The sequence below is a fragment of the Felis catus genome, chromosome B2 (assembly GCF_018350175.1).
Source record: "Felis catus isolate Fca126 chromosome B2, F.catus_Fca126_mat1.0, whole genome shotgun sequence".
Taxonomy (NCBI): domain Eukaryota; kingdom Metazoa; phylum Chordata; class Mammalia; order Carnivora; family Felidae; genus Felis; species Felis catus.
Window position 1 is genome coordinate 11,276,874 of NC_058372.1, and position 13,872 is coordinate 11,290,745.

Sequence of the window (13,872 nt, forward strand, 5' to 3'; positions counted from 1 at the left end):
ACAACTTCACAGTTATTTTTAAATACTTTTTTTAAAGTTTATTTATTTTCGAGAGAGAGAGAGCAGGGGGAGGGGCAGAGAGAGAAGATCCCAGGCAGGCTCCATACCATCGGTCTGGAGCCTAACTGGGGGCTCGAACCCACAAACTGTGAGATCATGACCTGAGCCAAAACCAAGAGTCGGACCCTTAACCTGCTGAGCCCCCAGGCGCCCCAAGAACGTCACAGGTATTAACTCATTTTATCCTAATAACAACCCTATGGAGTAGGTACTTTTCCTCACCTATCACCATAATCCTTTTTTACAAACAAGGAAACCGAGGCCCCAAAGAGTTAGTACAGATTTTCTTGCTCAGAAAGGGAAGGTTCAGAATTCAAACCAGAGAGCCTGATTCCAAGGGTCACATCTGCAGTCACAACCCTTGGAATTCAAGGGGAGAGGAACCTGATGGACTCAGCTTGTGGCAGAATAGCCCAGAATATTCAGGCTCCGATGAGCTGTTCCAGGCAGGTGTGGTTCTATAGTACAATCGTGGCAGCTGAAGCCTGGGAGCCAAGGAGTGAGGAGTAGGGGGAGAGGGAAGGAGAAACGGGGAACATTGCATGTCAAGCACTTACTCAAAAGGCGTCTACTACGTCCTGTGTGGTAGGAGCTCAGATTCCCCATTTCCGCATGAACCTATTGAAGATTGATGGGGGTTAAACAGCGTGTTCCAGGCTGCATGTGAGACGAGATTTGAACACAGCCCATCTTATTCCTCAGCCTGACTTTATTACGACACACTTTCGGAAGAGGATGGCCAGGGGAGTTGAGAGAGAAGGGGTTATATGGCAGACTGTATTTTCCAAAAAGGGCTGCAAATATCACCCACCTTGCATGATCTTCTGAAAATACCAACTTTGCTATTTCCCCCATTGCAATCAGGGAACGATAGTCCTCACGTTGGGTTTGGGAGGGCTGTGTGGCTGCGGCAGAAGTGATGCCACAGGACTTGTAAAGTAAGGTCATAAAGGCCGATACAACATGTGCTCTTGAAATGCTCGCTCCTGCAGCCTAATCACCATGCTGGAAGCAAGCTCAAGGGCTACCCATGCAGAAAGACCACATGGAGGCAGAACCTTGAGACCACTTAGACACAGAGAAAAACCCGGCCTGCTCCAGCTGTTCTGACCCCCCTCACGGTTCCAGCTCCAGATACCATCTGACTGCAACCTTGTGATAAAACCAGAGCCCCAACCGCCCAGGTGAGCTCTTCTCAGATTGTTTTAAGCTGCTGGGTTTGGGGGAGGATGTGAGGTACAACAGCAGTAACCAGAACAGCATATTCTGAGGAACAGAAGTCTTCACAGGGAGTGAGAGCCCCTTGGAGGTGGCTCTCACAGTGAAGGGTTGTCACGTGTACGAGGAGTCCCACTCGGAGTGTCAACGGTCGGGATTTACAGGGAGGCAGATTGGATTCTTCCGAGATCTCCTTCAACTATTCAACATTAGAACCGAGTCACCCAGCAGTGAGCATGCTGCCACCACACATACTCAAGCAGAGGGGTGACCACTTTGGGGGATGTTGTAGAAGGGTCTAGAAGACCCCAAAAAGGCACTTTCTCACTCTGAGTAGATATGATTCCGAGTGAGTTCAGGCTAGACTGTTTTGAAGAACAAATGTTTAGTAAGCCCTCTTAGAAGAGGTGAGGACTAATCTGGACCTTTCAAGTTGGAGAGCAGTGGGAAAGGAAATGGAAGGAAAGACGACTCAGCAAAGAGCCCCTGGGGGCTATTTAACTAGCAGCACCCTGTTAATCATTCCCCTCACGTCTTAAGACTTCTCATCCATTTGTGGTGGGTTATGGGCATCATTTTTCTAGACCTTTCCCCAGTCACCAGCAACCCTTTTGCCTCTCCCAGTCCTCATATCCCGTTGGATGCTAAGTCATTCATTCCACTCTCTACAATACACCCTGCACCTGTTCCCCCTGCATTGTCATTGGCTTTGTTCTAGCCGTCACCACCTGTCATCAAGAGGACTACAACAGTGCTCTGAATCGTTCCTCAGGATGCTCTGAACGTGTCAGTCCCTGGCTTCCAAGCCAAAATCTTGGTTCAGTTCCCATTGCCTTTAGAATAGAGCTGAAATTTATCTTTTAATTTTTTTAATTAAAATTTATTATTTTTATTACTAAAATTTTTGTAATGTTTATTCATTTTTGAGAGAGAGAGACAGAGACAGAGTGTGAGTGGGGCAGGAGCAGTGAGAGGGAGACACAGAATCCGAAGTAGGCTCGAGGCTCCGAGCTGTCAGCACAGAGCCTGATGTGGGACTTGAACTCACAAACTTTAAGATCCAAAACCGAGAAATCAGAATCTTAACCAGCTGAGCCACCCAAGGACCTCTGGAGCTGAAACTTCTTAGTCAGGCATTCAAGACTTTCATGACATGACAATGAATTAAAATGAAGGGTGGAGGGACATGAAACAAGAAGGGTTTGGGGAAGAGGGAAAGAGACGCTAATCCCTGTATTACTTTCCTACAGCTGCTGTTACAAATTACCACCAACTGTGTGGCTTAACCCAACAGAAATTTATTCTCTCACAGTTTTGGAGGCTACAAGTCCAAAATCAAGGTGTTGAAAAAGCTATGCTCCCTGTGAAGGTTCTAGGAAAGAATCTTTCCTTGCCTCTTTCTAGCTTCTCAGAGCTTCTGGAAATTCTTGGCATTCCTTGGCTTGGGGCTTCCGTCCCTCCTATCTCTGCCCTCGTTTTCACATGGGTATCTTCTCCATGTGTGGAGGCCCAAACCTCCCGGTTCTTTCTAAAGATGCCAGCCATTAGATTTAAGGTTTATCCCTGGATGACCTCATTTTAATTTGATTAATGCCTACAAAGACCCTGTTTTTCCAAATAAGGTCACATTTGCAGGTACTAGGGGATTAGAACTTGAACATATCATTGGGAGGCACTATTCAACCCTCTCTAATTCACTCTGATGGACACTAGAGAACATTGGCGTAGCATGGGGATGGAATCTTACTTGTGAAAAGGTTCTGGGTGAAGTGAAGGATTTCAGGAACAGGGGAGGTAATATTAAATAGGGTACTAGATTACCAGGAGGCAGTTTTTTTTGAGCGATAGAATAGCATGCATGATCAAAGGATAAAATTTTAATCAGGAAAAAAAAATCAGCTTGGAAGCTGGGTATAGGAGAGATTGTAGAAGGTAAAACTAGGAAGTTCAGTTTTTTTTTTTTAAATATTTATTTATTTTTGAGAGAGAACACAAACAGGGGAGGGGCAGAGAAAGAGGGAGACAGAGAAGAAGAAGCAGGTTCCAGGCTCTGAGCTGTCAGCACAGAGCCTGATGCGGGGCTTGAACCGACAAACTGGGAGATCATGACCTGAGCTGAAGTCAGAGGCTTAATCGACAACTATCCAGGTGCCCCTAGGAAGCTCAGTCTAAGAGGATGTCTGAGTAGCCAGAAAGTGAGGAGAAAGGCATAGAACTAGATGGTTGGCCCCAGGAAGTTGTTAATCTTGCCTCTTTTCTTTTTTTAAGTTTTATTATGTATTTTGGAGAGATTGAGAGAGAGAGGAAGAATTCGTGGGAGAGGGGCAGAGAAAGAGGTAGAGAGAACCCCAAGCAGGCTCCACCCTCAGTGCCCTTGAACTCATGAAATATGAGATCATGACCTGAGCCGAAAATCAAGAGTTGGATGCTTAACCAATTGGGCTACCTGGGCATCCATCCCTAGCTTGCCTCTTTTGCTCAGCATTATATTCCAAGAGCCTAGAACAGTGTCTGTCATATAGTAGGTCCTCAGTACTCATTTGTTGGGTAGATGAATGGGTGGACTGAATTAGCAGCCCTGGGAACATTCAGAGGTGGACTGAGTTAGTGGACCCTGCAACAGGACAGAAATAGGGAGGGGAGCACCTGGGTGGCTCAGTCCGTTGAACATCAGACTTTGGCTCAGGTCATGATCTCACAGTTCATGAGTTCAAGCCCTGCGCGGGCTCAGTGCTGATAGCTCAGAGCCTGGAGCCTGCTTCGGATTCTGTGTCTCCCTCTCTTTTTGCTCCTCCCCGACTCACACTCTCTCAAAAATAAATAAACAAAAGAATTAAAAAAAAAAGATAGAAATGAGCATTACTTAGAGTCAAGCCCACAACGTGGCACCTGTTGGGAGACAGTGCAGAACCTCTCTCCACCGCTTGTTCACACGGTCTGGCATTATACCTGAATCCAGTGCTGTTTTCCCATCAGAGTGTCTGTCTACAGAACAGGACACATACATTGTTTTATTCATGCTGTGTGCATGCTCTATGGCACCGTGCGCACAGTAGGTCCCCAAGTCCCACAAATTTCAATGAACTTGTGAATGACTGAATTTCTACATTTAAGCAAAATCGAAATATTTCTCCCAGATTTAAAGTCTGAATTAAAAAAATTTTTTTTGACGTTTATTTATTTTTGAGACAGGGAGAGACAGAGCACGAACGGGGGAGGGTCAGAGAGAGAGGGAGACACATGAATCTGAAACAGGCTCCAGGCTCTGAGCTGTCAGCACAGAGCCCGACGCGGGGCTCGAACTCACGGACCGTGAGATCATGACCTGAGCCGAAGTCGGACGCTTAACCGACCAAGCCACCCAGGCGCCCCTAAAGTCTGAATTTTAAACTTCGGTGCGCTTCAGAATTGCCTGGCACACAGTAAGCTCCCGATAAGCACTTGTTGAACCAAACAGAATCAATCAGATTCACCCAGTTCCGCCCTGGCAGCGAGGTCTGCATTTGGCAGGACGACAGAACCCATTGCTATTAAATTCTTATGTAAGAGCGAATGACCCTCCCAGCCTACTTGACGTCTCTCGCCCAGGAGAAGTGGAGGGGAAGGGAAGGGAAGGGAAGGGAAGGGAAGGGAAGCGAGAGCGCTGTTGAGAAGCACACACTCTGTCGGCGACAGATGCACAGATTCATTTCTAGCCTCGGGCCCCCACTTGGACCCGAAAAGACCGCTGCACGGGGTGTGGGGCGGGCGGAGGGGGCGGTGTGCTGGCAGTGCGGTCGCAGCGTATTTCATTCCGTGGGTAAGGCCTGGGGCTCCCGGTCTGCGGGTGACAGCGGCCCCCCTGGGGGACTCAAGTTCCAGGCGGTGCTCCTGGGGGTCCCCGCGGCCGCGGGTGCCGGCACAGGCTTGGCCCGGGGCTCCCCAGGCCCCCGGCCCCCCCCACCCCGGTCCGGCCTCCCCAGCGCCCCGGCCTCCCCAGCGCCCCAGGCCCCGCCGCGCGCCCCCTCCCCCGGCCCAGCCTCCCCAGCGCCCCAGTCTCCCCAGCGCCCCGGCCTCCCCAGCGCCGCAGGCCCCGCCGCCCGCCCCACCCCCGGCCAGGCCTCCCCAGCGCTCCGGACCCCGCCGAGCGCCCCCAACCCCCCCGCCCCAGGCCTGGCCTCCCCAGCGCCCCCGGCCCCGGTGGGGCGGGGCGGGGCGCGGAAGATGGCGGCGCGGCCGGGCCCGGGGCGGGCGCGAGGGGCGGCGGCGCGGCGCGCTCGGCTGGGCCGGCGCGGCTAGAGCGGCGCCTGGGCCCGGCCGCGCGGCCTCCTCCCGCCCGCGCCGCCGCCGCGCGCCCCGCCCCGCGCTCCCGCCCGCCCGCCCGCCCGCCCCTCCCCGGGCCCGGCCGTGCCCCGCGTCGCGCTCCCCCGGGATGGCCCGCGCGCCTCGGCGCTGCCTCGCGGAGCACACGGCGGAGCGGCGGCGGCCGCGCTCGGGGGGCGCGCGGCTGCGGCGGCGGCGGCGCGGCGCGTGAGGGGCCGCCTGGGGCCGAGCGGGCGCCGCCAACATGTCGGATACGAAGGTAAAAGTTGCCGTCCGGGTCCGGCCCATGAACCGGCGAGGTGAGCAGCTTTCCGCTCGTTTTTCTCTGTGGTCGGGCCGAGGGCGGGGGCAACTTTGGAAAGTGCGGGCCGCGGGGCCGGTGGGGGGGGGGGGCGCGGCGAGAGCGCGGCGGGGCCGGGGCGGAGGCGGCGCCGCACTGGCCGCGGAGCCCCCCCCTCCCCTCCCGGACGCGCGGCTCCCGGCTCCGGGCTCCCGGCTCGGCCGCCCCCCGGGAGAGCCCCGCGCCCTGGGGGCTGCAGGCGCGGATGCTCGGCTTGCGGCAGCGGCCCCCTTCCCCTCTTGCTTTCAGAACTGGAACTGAACACCAAGTGCGTGGTGGAGATGGAAGGGAATCAAACGGTCCTGCACCCTCCTCCTTCTAACACCAAACAGGGAGAAAGGTAAAGGGGAGCCGAGAGGGCGGGCAGGGGGGTCCCACCCGCAGTCTCCTACAAGTGGGAGCCCGGAAAATGGGATGGCTCTTCCGTATGGTTACGGGGACGGCTTCAAGTTTGTCGCACGCTCCCGTCTGAAGCTGTTACAAGTCCAAGTTCCTCTCCTCCCGCGGCACCCCCCCCCCCTTGTCCCCTCCCGTCTAGAGTGGCTTCAGGCAGGGCCACCGCCGTCACCAGTCCGCTGCGTCCCCGGCCGTCTTCACGGCACCCGGACAGAGGGGGCCGGAGGGAACCCTACAGACGACCAGCCCCACATTTTACAGATAAGAAGACTGAGGCCTGAGGGGGCAAGCGACCATCCCAAGGCCTTGTTTTCGTGAAACCCAGTGCCCCTCGTTTTTCCCCTACCACTTCACAGTGTGCTTTATTTGGCAGAATTGCTTAGGGACTTTGTATATAAAATGAAGGGGGGGGGGCGTAATAAAGCCGAACAGTATTGTATGATGCAGGCTGAGGCGTGGACCATTTAAAGTCTATTATTTTGTTGGTGCTGGGTCTAGATAATGCCTGAATGTAATGCGCGAATTTTGATTTTCAAGGAAACAAAAGTAGTGCCCTGAGCTGCGTAGACACTGGGGGGATGTTTAAAAAGGGGCTGCATTTACTAGATGGCAACATATTTGCATTTGAAAAGTGGTAACTCTTGGATCCTTATTAATTCTGCTCTATTCCACGCAGCAGTATGGGAAAATGCCTTAAAATAATTTGAATATTTGGCATTTTTCTGGTAAGCCCCTGAGAAGAAAACGGTTGGAATTCATTCAGCATCGCAGTGCAGTAGCTTGTAAAAATAGGAAAGATGAAAACTGTAAGTTTGACAGAATTAATTCCTCTGGGACATGAGTATAAGTGTGTTTCTAAAAGTCACCTGTTGATCGACGCGCTACAATTTAGTCATTTGTGCTCTTGGGAGGTTTGGCACTGAATAGAGACTGAAGTAGGATTTGTTATTTTATTGCTAAAGGAAGCAACTCTTAACCATAAGGAGTGCTCTACTGTTAGCTACTGTTTAATGAAATATATAATCATGTGGTGTTCAGGCACAGTTTTGCTAAATTTGGGGGAAGAAGGTGTCAGGAGGTGAGATTGGGAGTTCTTTGCATTTTGTGCTGAGGCTAGAAATTTTTATTCAGTTTTCAGACTACCTATAGCAGATTGTTATAGTGATAGTAAATTGCTAAGTTATACTTCAAATGTTTGTTAAATGCTTTCAGTAATGGATCTATCCTTGGATAATATTTTTGGATACATTGTAAATATTTATATTATTTTAGATACATTCGTAGTACTATAGTTGTATATTTCATGGTGCTAATGAGCCAACTGAGTAAATTTAAATATTTACAGATTAAATTAGGTGCACACAGCATCAACATTTTTTCTAAAACTGGGTATTTTTATGTTGTCTCCGCTCTCCCCCCCAAATTCTGCCGGGTCAGATTCTTCAAAGCAGCCGGGGAAACAGGTAGAACATTAATATTAGCTTCTATTATGTAGTTGTAGCTTCTGTTTCCTTTGCTGGTTTGGCACCTGCTCCTTGTCACTCTTAACCGTAGGGAGTGCTACTGTTAGCTACTGTTTAATGAAATGAGCTTTGTGATTCGTGGAGAGAAACATTTAATTCTGTGGAACTTGGATAAAAGTGATAACTGTAGACCGTTGTTTAGAAATGCTCAATAACTAGTTGATCATTTTTAGGGCCACCACTGCAGTTACTAATCAGGGTCTTTTAAGTAAAGGTTTGTAGGATGATTTGGGAATTTATCTATCTGCTTGCTTATTGGAATAGCCCCTTCTCTGAAGCTGTAAGAATAGCATTAAAACATGGGAGTTCTCTTGTTTTGTCCTCCTGACAGATAGGATTCTTTGGTAGATGGACCCTTCTGTGGAATTCTGCCTGGGTACCGGTCATGCAGTTTGCAGAATACTTGAGTGGAGTCAACTCCACAGAGCCGCTTGTAGGTTAGGACTATTGTCTTTGCAAGGATGGAGACATCAAATGCATTTTGATTTTCATTATGCAGCTTGGTGTCATATTTCTCCACCAGGTTTTCACTTAAAGCAACAGTGCATTTAAAAATAGAAATGATTCCTCCCTTGGGCTCTGGGTTGATTAATTACAACCATGCTTCATATTATGTTTGCAGTTCATTTCTATCATCTGTTTTGGGACAGAGCTCAGGGCAAGGTGGGAATATTATTTTTCTTACCTAGAAGTTCAAGTGTTTAAATAATATTGGCAGACCTATGTCAAAGTGAGAATTATTATTTTCCTGAAAATTGCAAGAAGTTGCAATGTATTAACCATGAGTAGAAAATTTAAATTAGTGGGTGAAAGTTTTCAGTCTTAACAAGTAAAACCAAGCAAGGGTGCTTTGATTTCCAGGGAAAGAAACAGGCTTAGCTTTCACAACTTTCCTCCTTTATGGAATCAAAGCCAAGACTACATGTTAAGGACCAAAAGATCATGGGGCTTCTGAGGTTAAAGATATTTGTGTTGAAATTGTAAGAAAATACACTACAGAGTTAATAGTTGACATATATATAATATATAATACAATATCAGGTTAATAGTTGACACATATACTCATTACCTTTTTGAAATATTAAGACATATATGAACATGTTTCTTAAAATTCTATTGCATTTACCATTCAGGAGATACTTACGATGTTCAGATCATTTAGGTACCTTTCTCGGCACAGGGGATCCAAAGATCACTATGGGCCCACAATATTTTTGATATGTACCATATCATTTGGAAATTACCAGTTTCCTCTTCTGTCTCCTTTTGAGTTTGCAGGCTCCCTGAAGGCAGGTACCTTATCTTCCCTTTGTGTCCCATGCCTCCAAATAGTACCTGGCACATAGCAGGCACTCAGCAAATGTCTGCACTGAGTTAGGTCCCCCAGTGTGATGGGGGTACTGAGGAAGGGCTGAGGAAATGACCAAGGGTCCTGGCATCCTGCAGGGACAGATGATAGCATTTGTGTTGGCCTTGTGGTTGCTAAGAGTGTAGGTTCACATCTTCAAGATCAGGAGAAAGTCCTTTGTCAAAGAAAGCTTGAAAACACACCTGCCACAGATTATTTCTGGCTGATTGTGTGTCTGTGCACGCAGCACATGGACTAGGATGCAGAAGGAAGGCAGTTCAGGAAGAGGAAGAGAATAAGAAGCCCTAATTGCCAAAACAGGTAATAGTTTAAAAATCAAAGTATCAAGAGACACATCGTGCAAACTCTTTCACCCTGCTGTCTCCCGGGTTCTCACATCCCCTCGTCTCTCCGAAACAATGTATATTTTTAGATACACATACACACACACATGAATCTATTGTTTATGTATATTTCAACAAATATCTTTAAATACCCATATGTTAATACTCATTCTTTTTTTATGTCCAGTTTGGATGGGAGTGGTGGTTTTAAAAATACAGATGGGTAGCTTATGAACCTGATTTTATAACTTTTAGGAAGTGAAGCTTTATTATGAAGAGTATAATGGAACTTGTTTCTGTAGATGTTTTGATCTTATTTTATGTAAGTGAATTGTTGGGTAAGCATTCACAGCAATGTGCATGTATAACCCAGCTAGGTGGAAAGAAAAATGGGCTAAATTTAGGCTCTTAGTAAAAGAGCATCAAAGTTTTAGCTTCTTGACCGATTTTTCCATACTGCGGGATGTGTGGTGTAGCTTGTAAAGGGTATGCTTGGTCCGTGGGAGAAAGCTATGTCTTGGTCAACTGTGTATATAGTTTCTAGTTTATGTATTGTATGTTGTAGTTTTTTTTGTTTGTTTGTTTTTTTGTTTTTCCTCCAAGCTGGCTTTCCCTGCTATTCCAAAGGCTTCTAGGATGGCACCTTCTGCTCAAGTATCTTTGTAGATCAGAAATTTAGAAATTAGTGAAAGTCATATGAAATTTTTAAAAATAGATCACCTAAGGATCAGTAAAATTCCACATTATAAAATTATTTGGGTGACTTTGAATTCTCTTCTGCTTTCTGTGTTGTTATATTTCTCTCTAGCTCAGATATTATAGTCGATTGTAAGAAAGCAGAGCATTTAGATTTCATTAACTTAAGAGTGATCATTCTTCATGCATGACATTCGTGGTATTTTAAAGAGCATTATTATGGAATGTTTTCATTATCTGTCAGTGCTTTCCGTGTCTTTGTTTTAAAATAAAGGTAGATTGGAATTTCTTACTTCTAAGAAATAAGACTAAATGTAATTATAATGCACTGTAGATTAATGTTTTTAAAATTATTTTATTCATAGTCCACAGTGAAAACTACATTTAACATCATGGACTGTGTTTGTGTGTATGCACGTGTCTGAAGGTTCACAAAAATTTTACTATATGCAGTGTATCTGTTATTTTCTATTCCTCTCTGTTCTAATTCATTTTAGAAATGATGGTTGACTTGCTTAATAGATTTCATAATCCACTAATGGGTTACAAATTTATAATTTGAAAAACAGGTTTAGTGGGTAAGAGGCTGGGTTCTGAATACATATATGTATATATGTAATATGTGTATAAAATCTGTGCACTTTATGTATTTATTTAATCTCCACACGCAACATGGGGCTCAAACTCAACCCTGAGATCAAAATTTACATGCTTTTCTGACTGAGCCAGCTAGGTGCCCCTAGTGTACATAATTTATAGTGTAAAGTAGTTCTATAATTTATAAGGGCTGTGGTAAAAAAAAAAGAAGGAATCCTCTTCTTCATTTCTTTCCCCAGAGGCAACTACATAATAGCAATTTTAGCTTATTCTTTAGGAATTTCCCTCTATATTTCTGAATAACATACTGGTAGTGCTAGTTTCTTATGTGTGTTGTGTTCTCTTTCAATGCTCTATCCCCACCTCACCCCCAAATTCTTCCCATCCTCCATTTCCCCAGTATAATTATATGGTAATTTTGATAATATGAATATTTAGTATTTACATTATTTATATGACTATATAATATAATTAGCTGTTTATAATTGAGCCATGTGCTCTTCTGTGGTTTCTTTTTCTGTCATACAAATTTTTTTTCCCCTGGAGTTAACAGTTGCTTTTCTTTTTTCTTTAATTTGCTTCTTTTTCTATGTACTTATCCTTAATTCAACATTTAAATCATTAAATTTTATCTGCTCCTTACCTAAATCTCCTTTCAGGAAATTCAAGGACATTCAAATACATTAAGTTCTCTCTTGATCTCATCTTTTTAGAGACATTTATCTCAAGCCTTCCAATATGCTCCTTTATGAATGGGTAGTCTTCTCTGCCTGACTTAGCTATCACCTGGGGTTGCCTGTCACATTATTCTGAGGATTCCTTTTATCTCTTTTCTGTGTGGAATCTCTTGCTTTTCTGTTTCCTTTTCCTTTCTTGGTTTACTGCCTTAATTTTGTAGCACATATTCTTTTTTGTTTTTAATGTTTATTTTTGAGAGAGAGAGTCAGAGCAGGAACAGGGGAGGGACAGTGAAAGAGGGAGACACAGAATTCAAAGCAGGCTCCAGGCTCTGAGCTGTCAGCACAGAGCCTGATGTGGGGCTCGAATTCAAGAACCAGGAGATCATGACCTGAGCCAAAGTCAGCGCTTAAGTGACTGAGCCATTCAGGAGCCCTGGCATGTTCTTTAGTGGCTTCCATAGAAAGGGCAAAGTTTTTTGAAACCATGAAAATGTCTAATCTACCCACTCATCTCATTGATAGTTTACGTGGGTATCAAATTCATTTTAGGGGCATCTGGAGCCTGCTTCAGATTCAATGTCTCCCTCTCTTTCTGTCCCTCCACTGCTCCCATTCTGTCTCTCTCTCAAAAATAAACATTACATTTTTTTTTTAAATATTCCATTTTAAAGGCATTGGTTGCTCTGTTGTCTTTTATCTTCCCATGTTTCTGTTGAAAAGTCCAAAGTTAGGTTTCTAATCCTTTAGATGTTACATAGATTTTCACTTTCTAGAATCTTGTAGAATATTCTTCTCTGTTTTTGAGAAATCACAATAGACCTTTTTGACCTGAGAACTTGTGTCCTTGTTCTACCTTCTAAGAGATTTCTCCACTTTATCTTTCAACCCTTATGTTTAATTTTTCTTTTATGCTATCATACTTTTAATTTCCAAGAACTCATTATTTGGCCTCTGCCTTTTTTTTTTTTTTTTTTAGTAGTAGCCTATTTTTGTTTCTTGGTATTTTCACTCCCTTTCTGAGGACATTAATGATAGTTTTCTGTATATAGTCTACTTTTTTCTTTTAAGTGTGTTGTTTTGTTTGTGTTGATCTCCGTCTTCTGTGTGAAGGACCTTTGCTCAGTTGGAGCTGAATGCAGCTAGACTCTGGTTTCTCTGGGGCAAGGACTATATATGATTCATCTTTGTATTCTCAGTGCCTAGATTCAAGAATGCCCAACACACCAACACGAAGGATTTTGTAAGTTCTCTTCACTGCTTAAAAAAAAAAAAAAATTATTAAAACCTTCTATCCAACCCTTTTTCTGTTTAACTTCCAATAATGGAAATAAAAATAATGATTTCCTTTTTCCTAAGAGCATACGCAAACCCTGTAATTGAAGGTAGTAGTTGCCTTAGACGATGCTTAATTACCAGCATTCATGAGGATAATTAATTGTAGCCAGTACAAAAAGCTGTAAAAAGTAGAAAAATCTTATTTTTGCATCACTACTGCAAAAATTTTAGTTGAGAGATTTTTTTTTGGAGTCAGTTTTCATTTAAAAATATGTATGCTTATGGGGCTGGGAAAATTTTTCTAAATGGTACCAAACTGGCCAGTTTATCAGCCCAGTTAACTTGGCTTCTTCTGGTAAAATCTAGTTGGACATAAGTGGATAACTTGGATTGTTTCCAATTTTTAACAAAATTAAATATGCTTCTCACTCATATTTTTAAGAAATTTACAGGAACAGGTTTCCTGAAGACATCAAGGTTTCTCAGAGTTATTCAACTACAGTTACCTTTTCTCAAATTTTCCCTGGAGCTAGAGTAGAGAACGTGTTTATGCATTTAGAATTTAAAGGAGTTTGGAGAATACTACCAGCATAGGAAACAAAATAGCAGAGAAACCAACACAGAAACACTCAGAAAGATTACACCGTACCTTGACAACATAAGAAATTCAGTTTAATAACAACGGAGCTGTCAATAAAGGAAGTAATGCTAAAATTTGTATGAAAACATGTATTAAAACAATCAAGAGTTGATTTATGTGGGATTCAGGAGCTCTGCTTTCAAAGAAGGCCACTCTACAAAACATTTCTGGAACTTTATGTTTGCAAATGTAAGAAGAAAATGTGAGAAATTCCTCCTGGGTAATTAGTTTATTTGGCATTTTATCACCCAACAAATATGTGGAAACTAAAAGAAAAAATGTCAGGCTTTCACATCTTTCTAAAGTTTTATTTGTAAAAATACACAATCCTTCTATTTGAATGTAGAATGTAAGGTTAAAAGGAAGAGTAGAAAGAAGAAATCCTTGTGACTCTCAGGAAAGGACAACTTGTCTAAGCCTAATCATTTGCTTCAGTCCTGTCTTGATTGCGTG

General features: G+C 44.7%; 1 protein-coding gene across 9 annotated transcripts in view; it reads left to right on the forward strand.

The window, feature by feature from the left end:
- Positions 1–5,652: 5,652 nt before the first annotated feature.
- Positions 5,653–13,872, forward strand: part of KIF13A (kinesin family member 13A) — a 214,283-nt gene continuing 206,063 nt past the window's right edge. For 8 of the 9 annotated variants that reach the window (XM_023253636.2, XM_023253638.2, XM_023253639.2 and 5 more), the window contains exons 1-2: positions 5,653–5,879; positions 6,170–6,260. In XM_023253636.2, coding sequence (XP_023109404.2) covers positions 5,825–5,879; positions 6,170–6,260 — 146 coding nt within the window. In that variant the 5' untranslated portion in view covers positions 5,653–5,824. Of the gene's footprint in view, positions 5,880–6,169; positions 6,261–13,872 lie in introns of those variants that run through there. The other variant, XM_045057071.1, reaches the window with a different exon arrangement.